The sequence below is a fragment of the Papio anubis genome, chromosome 1, assembly GCF_008728515.1.
Source record: "Papio anubis isolate 15944 chromosome 1, Panubis1.0, whole genome shotgun sequence".
In the NCBI taxonomy this organism is placed as follows: Eukaryota; Metazoa; Chordata; class Mammalia; order Primates; family Cercopithecidae; genus Papio; species Papio anubis.
In genome coordinates this window covers 126,584,895-126,600,640 of record NC_044976.1, presented here as the reverse complement: position 1 = coordinate 126,600,640, position 15,746 = coordinate 126,584,895, and the positions used below count along the sequence as shown (strand labels likewise).

At 44.5% G+C, this 15,746-nt stretch overlaps 1 protein-coding gene across 3 annotated transcripts; it reads left to right on the top strand.

Annotated features, from left to right (window-relative positions):
• The first annotated feature begins 675 nt into the window (after positions 1-675).
• Positions 676-14,415, top strand: RIT1 (Ras like without CAAX 1). Of its 3 annotated transcripts, none has more exons than XM_009183118.3 (6): positions 676-807; positions 1,257-1,405; positions 1,555-1,611; positions 7,834-7,907; positions 8,136-8,327; positions 11,602-14,415. In XM_009183118.3, exons 2-6 carry the CDS (start codon positions 1,300-1,302, stop codon positions 11,830-11,832), a joined length of 660 nt encoding a protein of 219 aa, XP_009181382.1. In that variant the 5' UTR covers positions 676-807; positions 1,257-1,299; the 3' UTR covers positions 11,833-14,415. The 3 variants fall into 3 exon arrangements, with proteins under 3 accessions (XP_009181382.1, XP_021780395.1, XP_003892845.1); XM_003892796.5 differs by lacking the exon at positions 676-807 and adding an exon at positions 911-1,183; XM_021924703.2 differs by lacking the exon at positions 1,257-1,405 and having other exon boundaries at positions 704-807.
• The last annotated feature ends 1,331 nt before the right edge of the window (positions 14,416-15,746 follow it).

The window sequence follows — 15,746 nt, the reverse complement described above, 5'->3', positions numbered from 1 at the left end:
TCCAGTGTCAGTTTTTTCTAGCACCTGTGCTACCTAGAGGGGAATATGGTTATAGTGGCTTCAGTTCTGTATTTAACTCAAGGCCGCTTAACAAGCTCTCTTTCCTGCCAGAGTGTGGTACATTTATTTAAAACAAGTTTTTGTGTGTCTTATACGTGTTTAAAAAACATACACAGAACTCTGATTAGGGAGTGTTGTGAACATCTGGTTTTTGAGAATGAATCTGGGTTTCAATAGCCAAAGTCATTGTGACCACTCCTTTAGGAAAGTCATTTTTCTGCTGTGAAGCAGTCATCCCCGGTAGACTATTGAAATCCTGTGTTTTAGGAGGATTTGGGGGGTGCCCTGTCCTCACTTCCTCTCATTGCATTGGGTCAAATTAGTTTCGGGTTTTTGTGGGTTTTTTTTCCACAAGCAGCAAACAACCCTAGGTAAGTTGTTAATGTTTTTAAGTGTCCCTGAATGTCTCTTACCACGTACTCCCCTTTTGTGTAAATAATTTACTTTCTACTCCTGATTAAATACCCTTGTCTGTGAGTGCATACACCCTACGTTGGGTAGGTGACCAGAGGACCTTCAGCGGTGAGTCCCGGAACTGGGTTTAGGGACCTGGGAGGGGAGGGAAGAGGGCAGGGCAGGCTGTGGGCGTCACAGAGTGGCCCCGCCCCTCCTTCCGCGACTCGGGAGCCGGTGGCGCCATCTTACCCGGCTGCGGGAGGGGTCACAGGTCAGTGACGGAGCCTCTGCGGGTGAAGGAAGACAAGTGGGTGACCCGACCGGCCGTGGTGTTCCAGTCCCCACTGACCGGTAGGAGCAGCAGGGCGTCGGCTTGTGAGGCAGATGGGTGGGGAGTCTGGCGGCGGAGGAGCAGCTGGGGGCCGGGAGGGGTCTCGGAGGAGAATGGGGAGGGGGCGGAACCTCCGGGTACCGCAGGCGTGAGGGGACCCCTGCGGCCTAAGGGGTCGCATCCCTTCCCAAAACTTTCTTCTTGTCCCTACTGTGCCAGGACCTAAATTTATTTGTATCTTTTAATTTTTCTCTTTGGAAAAAGTAAACCCTGTGATGTGTCTGTCATGTGACTGAACTATCTCGGAGGGAGGGTGAAGATGTGGGGGGTTTCTTAGGGCCACCAGAAGGGGTGCAGTGGTGAGCAAGAGGGACAGGCCAGAGTATGTATGGAAAGGTAAGGCACTGGCTTGAGGGCTGTCGCCGTGGTGTCTCCATCCTGGATTAAGCATTTCCTCCTCCTTTTCTAGGTGGCTTTTCCTCGGGGCAGCCCAGGAAGGCCCCAAGAGGACAATGGATTCTGGAACTCGCCCAGTTGGTAGCTGCTGTAGCAGCCCCGCTGGGCTCTCACGGGAGTACAAACTAGTGATGCTGGGTGCTGGTGGTGTAGGGAAGAGTGGTAGGTAACATTTTCCATTTGACAGAAAGCATGGATGAAAAGTACTTAAGTGACCAGATGGGATACTTGCTATCTTGCAATGTTAATACTTAAAATTCTCTCTGTGGGTCACCTTTGTAAGGATTTGACTTTTATTTCTTCTTTCGAAGCCATGACCATGCAGTTCATCAGCCACCGATTCCCAGAAGATCATGATCCCACCATTGGTAAGCCAGATCATCACTTATGTTTCCAAATATACCCCATAAAAATATCTTAATGAATATCAATGGTTTCTAACTGTTTATATTTTGAGCTCCTGGGGTCTCATTCAGATTTATTTAGAGACAAGGGTATCAGCAATTGGTAAGCAACTGAATATTTCTTTTTTTTCAGACTTTGTCATAAGCCATCTTTAGTCTTTTGTCTCTTACTGAACATTAATGGGACTACTCTCTTGTATTTTTTTATGGTTGCATACAGGCCACTTAACGAAGCCTTTTCTTGCTGTCACTTCTCTAAGGGAATGACTTGAGACTCACTCTTTAACTGTGAGTCAGCTGGTTTGAACTTCCACAAAAGGAAGCAGAAAAACAAGTAGAGCCAGGCTGCTGAACTCTCACAACCCAGACATGCCAAGCCTGGACATCTTGCACTTGGAGCTCTTCATTTACTTCCGTATACCTTGAGTTCATTACATAGTGATGTCTTCTCCCATGTCTTTCTTTTTTTTCTTTTCTTTTTTTTTTTTTTTTTTTTTTTGAGATGGAGTGTCGCACTTTCTCCAAGACTAGAGTGCAATGGCGCGATCTCTGGTCACTGCAACCTCCGCCTCCTGGGTTCAGGCAATTCTCCTGCCTCAGCCTCCTGCGTAGCTGGGATTATAGGTGCCTGCCACCACACTCGGCTAATTTTTGTATTTTTAGTAGAGATGGGATTTCACTATGTTGGCCAGGCTGGTCTCGAACTCCTGACCTCTAGTAATCCATCCGGCTTGGCCTCCCAAAGTGTTGGGATTACAGGCGTGAGCCACCGCTCCCAGCCCTCCAATGTCTTTTATAGTCTTTAACTCTTGTTGCAGAATGCTAATAGAGTAAAAAAGTCATTTTGTTTGCTTTGACTTTTTTTTTAATTGCTAGTCTCTACAAAGACTAAGAACATTACTGTCATTCCTAAACCATAAGGAAGCAGGTTTGATTCTAAGGGTTTATATCCTAATATGAAAGAAAAATGGATGTGGGAATGGGAGAGGACACAGGAAGTCAGCTGTGCTGCTGTTATTTTCTTTTTTTTTTTTTTTTTTTGAGACAGAGTCTGGCTCTGCCACCCAGGCTGGAGTGCAGTGGCCGGATCTCAGCTCACTGCAAGCTCCGCCCCCCGGGTTCCCGCCATTCTCCTGCCTCAGCCTCCCGAGTAGCTGGGACTACAGGCGCCCACCACCTCGCCCGGCTAATTTTTTGTATTTTTTAGTAGAGACGGGGTTTCACCGTGTCAGCCAGGATGGTCTCGATCTCCTGACCTCGTGATCCGCCCGTCTCGGCCTCCCAAAGTGCTGGGATTACAGGCTTGAGCCACCGCGCCCGGCCGTTATTTTCTTTTTTTGGAGACAGTGTCTCGCCCTGTTGCCCAGGCTGGAGTGCAGTGGCACGATCTCGGCTCACTACAAGCTCTGCCTCCTGGGTTCACGTCGTTCTCCTGCCTCAGCTTCCTGAGTATCTGGGACTATAGGCGCCCGCCACCACCCCTGGCTGATTTTTTTTGTATTTTCAGTAAAGACGGGGTTTCACCGTGTTAGCCAGGATAGTCTCGTTCTCCTGACCTCGTGATCCGCCCGCCTCGGCCTTTTCCCAAAGTGCTGGGATTACAGGCGTGAGCCACTGCGCCCGGCCATGTTATTTTCAGTATGTGACACTCTGCTATGATTCTAGTTCTCTAGGAAGGATTTCCATTGGGTCAAGCATCTGCTGCTCTGTTTCCCACAAAGCCAATAATGTTTTGTGGTGGCCCAGCTTTTGTATGGTTATTTCATACAGCAGGTGATTCCAGGGATGGGAAACATAGAAAAAAATCTTGACTTTTTCATGTACTATATCAAATTTAGAACATTGTTCAGAGATTCAGGCTCGGCGCAGTGGCTCACGCCTATAATCCCAGCACTTTGGGAGGTCGAGACGGGTGAATCACCTGAGGTCAGGAGTTTGAGACCAGCCTGGCCAACATGGTGAAACCCCATCTCTACTAAAAATACCAAAACTAGCTGGGCATGGTGGCGGGTGCCTGTAATCCCAGCTACTGTGGAGGCTGAGGCAGGAGAATTGCTTGAACCCAGGAGGCGGAAGTTGCAGTGAGCTGAGATAGCACCATCGCACTCTACCCTGGGGGACAAGAGCGAGACTTTGTCTCAAAAAAAAAAAAAAAAGAACATTGTTCAGAGATTCAGATTATGGTGGGAGTACTAGGAATAAAATGAATTTAAGGTTTATGATAATTTACTTGAGAATTCCAGAAGCATCTTTTCCTTCCTTTTTTTTTTTTTTCTCGACACAGTCTCACTCTGTCGCCCAGGCTGGAGTGCAGTGGTGTGATCTCGGCTCCCTGCAAGCTCCGCCTCCCAGGTTCATGCCATTCTCCTGCCTCAGCCTCCCGAGCAGCTGGAACTACAGGCGCCCACCACCACACCTGGCTAATTTTTTATAGTTTTAGTAGAGACAGGATTTCACCATGTTAGCCAGGATGGTCTCGATCTCCTGACGTCGTGATCCGCCCACCTTGGCCTCCCAAAGTGCTGGGATTACAGGCATGAGCCACCGCACCTGGCAGCATCTTTTCTTTCTTTAAAGTAAAATTCAAATACTCGTCTCCTGTAAGAGTTATCTGTTTTAATTTTCCCCCAGTTAACTACTCTCCTGGCAATATTGTCTAATTCAATAGCAAATACTTATGTCTCCTGAGTTTCTATTATGTGCCAAGCACTGCTTACCCTCAGGGTACAGTGGTGATCAAAAAGATGAGGTTTCTGTTCTTGAATTTATAATTTAGTGCATTTGGTTTCAAGCTCTGACTGTAAAGTCAGAAAAACTTTGCATTGTAACTGGTAGAGATATAAAAGCATACGAGGCTGGGCACAGAGGCTCATGCCTGTAATCCTGAACTTGTAATCCTGAGCCTGTAATCCTGTAATCGAAGCACTTTGGGAGGCCAAGGCACCTGAGGTCAGGAGTTCAAGACCAACCTGGCCAACATGGTAAAACCCCATTTCTACTAAAAATACAAAAATTAGCTGGGCGTGTTAATGCTGCTGTAATCCCAGCTACTCAGGAAGCTGAGGTGGGAGAATTCTTTGAACCCAGGGGGCAGAGGTTGCAGTGAGCCAAGATTGCACCACTGTACTCCAGCCTGAGCGACAGAGTGAGACTTTGCCTCAAAAAAAAAAGTATATGAATGTGTGCATATGTACATGTAAATTATATACACAAGCACATGTGTATGTGTAACTAAAATATTATGAAACTTTACCTCACTACATCTGGTGCACTCTGATATTTTCTTGAGGTAAGGTCTTACTCTGTTGCCCAGGCTGGAGTGCAGTGTTATGATCTTGGCTCACTACAGCCTGGACCTCCTGGGTTCAAATGATCCTCCCACCTCACCCTACCAAATACCTGGGACTACAGGCATATGCCACTACACCCAGCTAATATTTTTGGTTTTTTAGTAGAGATGAAGTCTCATTCTATTGCCCAGGCTGGTCTCAAACTCCTGAGCTCAAGTGTTCGTCCCACCTCGATCTCCCAAAGCGCTGAGATTACAGGTGTGAGAGCCACCGTACCTCACCCACTCTGGTATTTTCTTTCTTTCTTTTTTTTTGAGACGGAGAGTTTCACTCCTGTTGCCCTGGCTGGAGTCCAGTGACGCAAGCTTGGCTCACTGCAACCTCCGCCTCCCAGTTCAAGTGATTCTCCTGCCTTAGCCTCCCAAGTAGCTGGGATTACAGGTGCCCGTGACCAAATCCAGATAACTTTTTCTATTTTTAGTAGAGATGGGGTTTCACCACATTGGCCAGGCTGGTCTTGAACTCCTGACCTCAGGTGATCCATCCGCCTCAGCCTCCCAAAGTGCTGGGATTACAGGTGTGAACCACTGCGCCCGGCCTGGTATTTTCTATTTTTATTTAGGTTTCTGCTTGTTTATTTTAATGCTGGTCCCAACCCGTTAAGTAGATTTCACAACTCACTAATCCTAATGAATAATTGAGAAGCATTGATTTAATGAGCTCTTCCTGAGGACAAGTCTGAAGCAGGAATTCAAGAAATAATGTTAAAAGGAAATACATTGAGATGTAAGCAGCAGTTGTTAAGTGAATGAAATATTGAGTGTTTTTTTCTCTTTTTAGTTTTCTATATTTTCCAAGGTTACTTTAGTAATATGCATAAAGAAATTTGCTTTCAGAAAAGAGAAATTATGAAACAGTGGATTATTTAGAAAACAGTCAATTAGACCGGGTGTGGTGACTCATGCCTGTAATCCTAACACTTTGGGAGGCTAAAGCAGGTGGATCATTTGAGGTCAGGCGTTCAAGAGCAGCCTGGCCAACATGGTGAAACCCCGTCTATACTAAAAATACAAAAATTAGCCGGGCAGTAGTGGCATGTGCCTGTAATCCCAGCTACTCAGGAGACTGAGGCAGGAAAATCCCTTGAGCCTGGGAGGCAGAAGTTGTGGTGAGCCGAGATCATGCCACTGTACTCCAGTCTGGGTGATAGAGTGAGACCCTGTCTCAAAAAAAAAAAGAAAGAAAATAGTGAATTATGTATTTTTTTCCTTTTTTTATAGTAATGAGGAGGAAGTATAACACATGGTTAATAATGCTTTTCAGTTCAGCAATCTTGGGTTTTAATCTTCGTTCTGTCACTAATTAACTGTAATTTAGAGAAGACATTAATATTTTCGAGTTGAATTTTCTTTAGCTGTAAAATGGAGGTAATAATGCCTACTTCATTGGATTATTGTGATTATTGAAGAATTAATATATGTAAGTTACCTAGTATAATGGTAGATAATAACTTTTTTTTTTTTTTTTTTTGAGACGGAGTCTCGCTCTATCGCCCAGGCTGGAGTGCAGTGGCCAGATCTCAGCTAACTGCAAGCTCCGCCTCCCGGATTTATGCCGTTCTCCTGCCTCAGCCTCCTGAGTAGCTAAGACTACAGGCGCTGCCACCTCACCCGGCTAGTTTTTTGTATTTTTTAGTAGAGACAGGGTTTCACTGTGTTAGCCAGGATGGTCTCGATCTCCTGACCTTGTGATCCGCCCATCTCGGCCTCCCAAAGTGCTGGGATTACAGGCTTGAGCCACTGCGCCCGGCCGATAATAACTATTTAATAAATGATAAGGTTGCTTTTCAGGCCTAATGTTTTTTGTTTTTTTTTTTTTCCCCTAAGAGATGGGGTCTTGGCTGGGTGCAGTAGCCCACACCTGTAATACCAGCACTTTGGGAGGCCAAGGCAGGAGGATTGTTTCAACCCAGGAGTTCGAGACTAGCCTGGACAACATTGCAAAACCCTATGTCTACCAAAAATACAAAAATTAACCAGACATAGGGCCCGGCGCGGTGGCTCACGCTTGTAATCCCAGCACTTTGGGAGGCCGAGGCGGGCGGATCACAAGGTCAGGAGATCGAGACCATCCTGGCTAACAGTGAAACCCCGTCTCTACTAAAAATACAAAAAAATTAGCCAGGCGTAGTGACGGGCACCTTTAGTTCCAGCTACTCGGGAGGCTGAGGCAGGAGAATGGCATGAACCCTGGAGGCGGAGCTTGCCATGAGCTGAGATCACACCACTGCATTCCAGCCTGGGCGACAGAGCGAGACTCTGTCTCAAAAAAAAAAAAAAAAAATTAGCCAAACATGGTGGTCGCATGCCTGTAGTTCCAGCTACTTGGGAGGCCGAGGTGGGAGAATCACTGGAGCCTGAGAAGTCAAGGCTACAGTGAACCGAGATCGCACCACTGCACTCCAGCCTGGGTGACAGTGAGACCCTGTCTCAAGAAAAAAAAAAAAAAATGAGCTCTTGCGGTGTTGCCCAGGCTGGTCTTGAACTCCTGGGCTCAAATAATACTCCTGTCTCAGCCTCCCAAGTACCTGGGATTATAGGCAGTCACCACTGTGTCCAGCTGGCCTGAGAAAGACATCTTCTCAGAATCCTTTTTTAGCTTAGAATTGTAGGCGAAATCTTCAGCTATGAATAAACTACATCATCACCTATGTGGAAAAGAAAAAACTTCAGTTGAAGACTCAGTTTATGTATCTCAGTGGATTTAGCATGCTTCCTGAGCAAATGTGGGCATTTAATGAATTTGGATGCAATGTACTACTCTGTAAGATGAGTTTTAAATAGGCATTTCTTCCTGCATTTATGACTTTATAGTACACCTTTCTTCCCTCCTGTAGAAGATGCTTATAAGATCAGGATCCGTATTGATGATGAGCCTGCCAATCTGGACATTTTGGATACAGCTGGACAGGTATTAAATCCCAGAATGTTATGAGTAAAGGCTTTTTTACTCTAGTAAAGGGGAGGGGAAGGCCTACGCAGAGAAGATCACTAGTTTATCTCTCTTAATTTTTCATGCACTCTGACTCAGGATAGCAGGTAATGGACATACATTTTCTTTAATCTGAAAGAAATAGCTAATTATGTGTGTAGTAGCGCTAGAATGCGTCAATACATAATGATCCTTGTTTCCTTCTAGGCAGAGTTTACAGCCATGCGGGACCAGTATATGAGGGCGGGAGAAGGGTTTATCATCTGTTACTCTATCACGGATCGTCGAAGTTTCCATGAAGTTCGTGAGTTTAAACAGCTTATTTATCGAGTTCGACGTACTGATGATACACCTGTGGTTCTTGTGGGAAACAAGTCAGACCTCAAACAGCTAAGACAGGTGAGGATAGAGAAGAAAATAGTGTCTATAATCTTACACAATCAGTCATTTTTGTTTCTTGGCTTACAGATTCTTGACTTGGTGGCTTACAGATTTTTTTGCCTTAAAATAGAAAATCAGGCTGGGTGAGGTGGCTCACGCCAGCACTTTGTGGGGCCAATGTGGGCAGATTGCTTAAGGTCAGGAGTTTGAGACCAGCCTGAGCAACATGGCGAAACCCCATCTCTACAAAAAGTACTAAAAAACATAGCTGGGCATAGTGGTGCATGCACATGTGGTCCCAGCTAGTTGGGAGGCTGCGGTGGAAGGATCCCTTGACCTGGGGTGGTGGAGGTTGCAGTGAGGTTGAGGCTACAGCTCACTGCAGCCTCTATCTTCCCGCTCAAGCGATCTTCCCAATTCAGCTTTGAGGGTAGCTGGGACCATAGGTGTGTGCCACTACTCCCTGCTAATTGTTTTTACTTTTTGTGGAGACAGGCTCTCACTATGTTGCCCAGGCTGATCTTGAACACCTGGACTCAAGTGATCTTCCTGCCTTGGCCTCCCAAAGTGTTGGGATTACAAGTATGAGCCACCACACCTGGATGGAAGTAGTTTGATAGTTGTCAAATTCATAATGCTTCTCTGTTAATCTCCATTGGAAAACAGTCTTAGGAATTTGTATATAACATGTTCATTGCAAGTCTATTTATGGTAGCAGAAACAGTCTAACCATCCAAAAGTAGAAATTATGGCATATCCTTAACTAGATGTATCAATTATGGGCTCCTAATAGTTTTCAGTATTTTAGTGTAAGCGTGTATCTCTTTCCCTTCCTTTGTGTTTCTTTTTCTTTTTTTTTTTTTTTTTTTTGAGACGGAGTCTCACTCTGTTGACGAGGCTGGAGTGGTGCAGTGGCGCAATCTCGGCTCACTGCAACCTCCTCCTCCTTCTGGGTTCAAGCGAGTCTTCTGCCTTAGCCTCCTTAGTAGCTGGGATTACAGGTGCATGCCACCATGCCTGGCTAATTTTTGTATTTTTAAGTAGAGACGGGGTTTCACCATGTTGGTCAGGCTGGTCTCAAACTCCTGACCTCATGATCTGCCCACCTCGGTCTCCCAAAGTGCTGGGATTACAGGTATGAGCCACTGTGCCCAGCTTTCTTTCTTTCTTTTTTTTTTTTTTTTAATTTTTATTTTAATTTTGTTGTTTTGAGATGGAGTCTCACTCTGTTGCCCAGGCTGGAGTGCAGTGGCACAATCTAGGCTCACTGCAGCCTCTCTGACTCCTGAGTTCAAGTGATTCTCCTGCTTCAGCCTCCTGAGTAGCTAGGATTACATGCACCCTGCCACCACATCCAGCTAATTTTTGTATTTTAGTAGAGATGGAGTTTCAACATGTTGGCCAGGCTAGTCTTGAAATCCTGACATTACGTGATCCACCCACCTTGGCCTCCCAAAGTGCTGGGATTATAGATGTGAGCCACCGTGCCCAGTGTTTTTTTGTTTTGTTTTGTTTTTTAGACAGAGTTTCACTCTTATCACCCAGGCTGAAGTGCAGTGGCATGATGTTGGCTCACTGCAACTTCTGCTTCCTGGGTTCAAGTGATTCTCCTGCCTCAGCCTCCCAATTAGCTGGGATTGCAGGCACCTTCCACCACACCCAACTAAGTTTTCTATTTTAGTAGAGATGGGGTTTCACCATGTTGGCCATACTGGTCTTGAACTCCTGACCTCAGGTCATCTGCCTGCCTGTCTCAGCCTCCCAAAGTGCTGGGATTACAAGCGTGAGTGACCACACCCAACTTTTTTTTTCTTGAGACAGAGTCTTGCTCTGTCACTGAGGCTGGAGTGCAGTGGCGCAAACACAGCTCACTGCAGCCTTGCCTTGACCTCCTGGGCTCAAGCAATCCTCTTACCTCAGCCTCCTGAGTAGCTGGGACCACAGGTGTATACCACCACATCCAACTAATTGTTTTTTCTTTTTTTTTTTGAGACAGAGTCTGGTTCTGTTGACCAGGCTGGAGTGCAGTGGCGCAATCTCAGCTCACTGCAAGCTCCGCCTCCCAGGTTTAAGCGATTCTCCTGCCTCAGCCTCACGAGTAACTGGGATTACAGGTGCCCAACACCATGCCCAGCTAATTTTTTTTTTAGTGGAGACAGGGTTTTGCCATGTTGACCAGGCTAGTCTCGAACCCCAGACCTCAAGTGATCCACCTGCCTCAGCCTCCCAAGGTGTTGGGATTACAGGCGTGAGCCGCTGCACCCAGCCCCAGCTAAATTTTTAAAAATTTTGTAGAAACAGGGTCTCACCATATTGCCCAGGTTGGTCTCAAGCTCCTGGGCTCAAGCAATCCTCCCACCTCAGCCTCCCAAAGTTCTGGAATTACAGGTGTGAGCCACCAAGTCCAGCCTATTTATCTTTCTTAAAATAAAAAGTATGGGGAAAACTAAGGTTGTGTGTTTGATATCTATAACTATTCCCTGTTCCAAAAAGTATCTTAAAAATAGACTACACTTTGGGAGGCCGAGACAGGCGGATCACGAGGTCAGGAGATCGAGACCATCCTGGCTAACACGGTGAAACCCCGTCTCTACTAAAAAATACAAAAAACTAGCCGGGCGAGGTGGCGGGTGCCTGTAGTCCCAGCTACTCGGGAGGCTGAGGCAGGAGAATGGCGTAAACCCAGGAGGTGGAGCTTGCAGTGAACTGAGATCCGGCCACTGCACTCCAGCCTGGGCGACAGAGCAAGACTCCGTCTCAAAAAAAAAAAAAAAATAGACTAGAGATTGGGCGCAGTGGCCCATGCCTGTAATCCCAGTACTTTGGGAGGCCGAGGTGGGCAGATCACTTGAGGTCAGGAGTTCGCTACCAGCCTAACCAACATGGAGAAACTCTATCTCTACTAAAAATACAAAGTTAGCCAGGTGTGGTGGCGCATGCCTGTAATCTCAGCTACTTAGGAGGCTGAGGCAGGAGAATTGCTTGAAGCCAGGAGGCCAAGGCTGCAGTGAGCCACAATCACGCCATTGCACTCCAATCTGGGCAACAAGAACGAAACTCCATCTCAAAAAAAAAAAAAAAGTAGACTAGAAATAGAATCTTATCATTTGAAGGCAGGCAGAAGAAACCTTAGAAGTAATCTAGCCTCCAAAAATTGCAAAAATTAGTGCCATATGCTTGAACACCTCCAGAGTTGAGAAGCTTTCTTTGTGTTAAGGTGGTGGTGCATTCAGGTTTTTGGACAATTTAATTGTTTTTCATCATTACTTTTTCTCACATTTTGCTTTTAAAGGTCACCAAGGAAGAAGGATTGGCCTTGGCCCGAGAATTCAGCTGTCCCTTTTTTGAGACGTCTGCTGCATACCGCTACTATATTGATGATGTTTTCCATGCCCTTGTACGGGAGATACGTAGGAAAGAAAAGGAGGCAGTACTGGCTATGGAAAAAAAATCTAAGCCCAAAAACAGCGTATGGAAGAGGCTAAAATCACCATTCCGGAAGAAGAAAGATTCAGTAACTTGAAGAGAAGATGGGAAGTGTTTATCTGTGAACTGCAGTGCTGTATCAAAGCAGTCCAGTAACCTGCAGTACTGAGCATGGTGCTTGCTCTTTCTCCTAACTGATAAGAGGGACATGCCTACTAGGAGTTTTTAGTGATGTGGTATTTGAAGTATTGTCTCTTAGTTAAGTATGATTTATTAACCCAGTGGAGCACTGTCTGCTTTTAAATCGTCACATTAGAATTTGATCTACCAATGTTTTGGGTTCTGTTGCGCTGATATTAATTAATGTAAATTTGTTTATACCCAGGAGAATATGTATACCATGTGTGTTTGACTAAGTTCACAAGGGAAGTTTTTGGCTCTGCACTCCACATTATCCTTCAATTTCAATTTCCTGGGACTATCCCAGAGAAAGACCTCAGTCTCTTCTATTCACATTATGCTTCCTAGAGACTGAACAAAAGTCATGTAGGGAAATTGGGGCTAAGGAGATCAATGCCAGATTTCAGCAGATACCTGTGGGGCTGACACCTGTTGCAGACTATGGAGTGGTGAGATTTGGGGAAGTTGGGCTATATGTTTGCAGAAAGGTAGGTTCAGAACAATATTCTCAATACAAGCTTGGCTTTTCTAAGAAGTACACATTTGGCCCAAATGCACCGGGATGAGTGAGAACAACCAGAAGCATATAAAATGTGATGAAGGTTTCTCCCGGGAACCTTATTTTACGCTTCATTTCAGGGTTTTCTTTTTTTACCTTCAAAGGTAGACATTTTGGAAATCATAACTGTATTACTAAATGTGTTTAATCAGAATTCATAGTTGGATCAGCCATTGCCTTGTACAGGTTTATTTTTTCCCCATAGATGCACACGCCGACACATTTATATTAATTGCTTCCTCCTACGTTGTGCTCTGTAAAAGAACTACAGCTGGCAAGATGTGTTTTCGGCCCTTCATCGCTGATTGCATTTTCCATACAGAAGAGACATCAGGGATTTGGGTAAAATTGTGTGTGTGCCTCCTTTACGTGGACAATCACTAGACTCAGTGCTCTGAGAAAATGCTATTTCTGTTTAATGGGTCAGTCTTAAAGCTTTAAAATTCACATAGGTGGAGTTTCTCATCTGAAGATTTCCTTACGAGGACTTTGCTAAGTTCACCTCAGGGTTATCTGAGCCTTGACTAAGTTTATCCTAAGGGAATACCACTTTGCTCCCTGTGCATAGTTTAGGAACTGTAGTCCGAGGAAGAAACAGTTAAATATTGTTAGTGAGTTCTCTGTTTTAAGATCAGGACTGTTTTGATATCTGACCTTGTTATATGTGGTGAGTAAATGCAAAAATGCTAAGAGTAATGCATCATATATTGAATATTAAATGTCACTGAAGCAATGTTTGTGTCTACTAGAAACATAAGATGACTTGTGTAGCACCTCTTTATAAGCACACAGCTCATCTTAATATTTTCCATTTTTATTAGAGGAAGTTGGACAGAGTTGTGTTTTTCTTTGTAAACTAATGATAAATATTCTAGATTTTTTTAAAAAGTGACTGTTAGAACTTTTTTAGCTCTGAGTAGTGGTCCCTTTTTAAACTCCTGGAAACATTTTTGTTACCAAATAAATCATGTTTTATGGTACTCAGCCATCCAAAAGTGAAAGACCTAGAATTTGATTCTGTGCAGGACAAAAATCTCACAGGAACTGTAGCACTTTGGAAAAGCATCAAAGTAGAAAAGAAATACAGTGCAATTCTATTATGAGAATGTTTTACATTTAAACTGGTTTAGCACCTTTTAAGTTTAAAGCCCATAGCTTCTTATTACTAGTGACCTGGGGAAGGAATTATTAGCATTAAGCAATATATATATATATGTATATATATATTCTGTTTGTTTGTTTGTTTTTTCTTTTTTTTAATGAGATGAGGTTTCACTATGTTGCCCAGGGTGATCTTGAACTCCTAGGCTCAAGCAGTCCTCCCAATATGCTGGGATTACAGGCATGAGCCACCACCTAGCCCAAGCAAGAAATTGACACTATGTAATTATTTAAGGTAGTCTAGGCAGTAGAAAACATTGCCAGAAGGATAGAAAGGAATTTGGATTATATATAAGGAAAATAACAAATTGGTGTTTTTAAGACTATCACTGTCATATATTAGATCCTTGTATTAGTCCATCCATTAATATTAGTTCTATTTGCGGTGCTAGGTAGTTTGACAGGTATGATATGCATAAGTCATAGCTCTATTCTTAGTGTCATAAAGTGTAGCTAATTTATAAGCTCTAAGTAATCAGCTTTATCCAATTTGAGGGCATTAAAATTACTGCCTAGAACTTTGAAAAGAGAAAAATTCAGGGATAAGTTGAAAGGCACTGGAACTGTTTCTGCCCATACCAGACCAGTAAATTATAAGATCCAGATGTTAGTATCTAGAATTAGCTCTTTAGAATTCAGAGGGGACATATGTTTTGACTTCATCATATATTAGCAAGAATTGGTCTACTGTGATGTTTGGGGAGGAGGAGGGGGAAATTTTTTTTAATGCACTTGTATGTGAAGACAGTTTGTATGACATAATACAAAACTTTTAAACAACTTGGGCTTTCCTTTGCTTACCTATCAGTGGGTAGAATTTTTGGAATCATTGCAAAAGAGTTGTTTTAAGAAAAACATAACTATGAGATGTGATATTCTGGAAAATATGAATTCAAAAAATTTGAGTGCCCACCATGAACAAAACACCCATGTCAAGTGCTAGGGAGCATGCCATGGAATCCCCCTTCATTTGAAGAGATTACCTCTTGGGAGGGGACAGGAAAAACACATATGGATAATGACAGCACATTTGATACCTGATCAGGGATTACTTAAAGTTGTGATAAGTAAATACACTAAATAAGAAGTGAAAGAATGATAATTTTTTACATGAAGGTCATTTAATCTCCATTACTGTAAATGGCCACTAGTGGAGAGGGCCTAGTTTGGACGTTAAACAAATGGATTTTTTTGTTTTGAGACAGTCTTACTCTGTCGCCCAGGCTGGAGTGCAGTGGTGTGATCTGGGCTCACTGCAGCCCCTGCCCCCTGGGTTCAAGTTATTCTCCCACCTCAGCTTCCTGAGCAGCTGGGATTACAGGTGCACACTACCACGACCAGGTAATTTTTGTATTAGAGATGGTTTCGCCACGTTGGCCAGGCTGGTCTCGAACTCCTGACCTCTCGAACTCCTAACCTCAAGTGATCCACCCACCTTGGCATCCCAAAGTGCTGGGATTATAGGTATGAGTCACTGCACCTGACCCGTCTTTGGTTTAAAAAAGACAGTGTCCCTCTGTCTGCTAGGCTACAGTGCAGTGGTGTGATCACGGCTCACTGTAACCTTGAACGCCTGGGTTTAAGGTGATCCTCCTGCCTAAGCCTCTTCAGTAGCTGGGACTACGGCACATGCCACCATGCCATGCCAAATTTTTACATATTTTGTAGAGGCGGGTCTCGAACTCCTGGCCTCAAGCGATCCTCCTGCCTCAGCCTTCCAAAGTGCTGGGATTACAGGCTTGAGCCACCTCACCTGGCCCAGGAGTGGATTTTTATGTCTTCATTATTATTTAAGTGTTTTTTTTTTTTTTTTTTTTTTTTGAAACAGAGTCTCACTGTCACAGGCTGGAGTGCAGGGATACCATCTCAGCTCAGTGCAGCCTCCGCCTCCTGGGTTCAAGTGATCCTTGTGCCTCAGCCTCCCAAGTAGCTGGGATTACAGGCATGCACCACCACGCCTGGCTAGTTTTTTGTATATTTAGTACAGACAGGGTTACACCATGTTGGCCGGGCTGGTATCAAACTCCTGGCCTCAAGTGATCCGCCTTCCTCGGCCTCCCAAAGTGCTGGGATTGCAGGTGCGAGCCACTGCACCCTGCCTATTTAACATT

Coding starts and splice junctions, on each gene's coding strand:
- RIT1 (XM_003892796.5), top strand. Junction 1,612..7,833: donor AGATCATGATCCCACCATTG/GTAAGCCAGATC, acceptor TCCCTCCTGTAG/AAGATGCTTATAAGATCAGG. Junction 8,328..11,601: donor ACCTCAAACAGCTAAGACAG/GTGAGGATAGAG, acceptor TTGCTTTTAAAG/GTCACCAAGGAAGAAGGATT.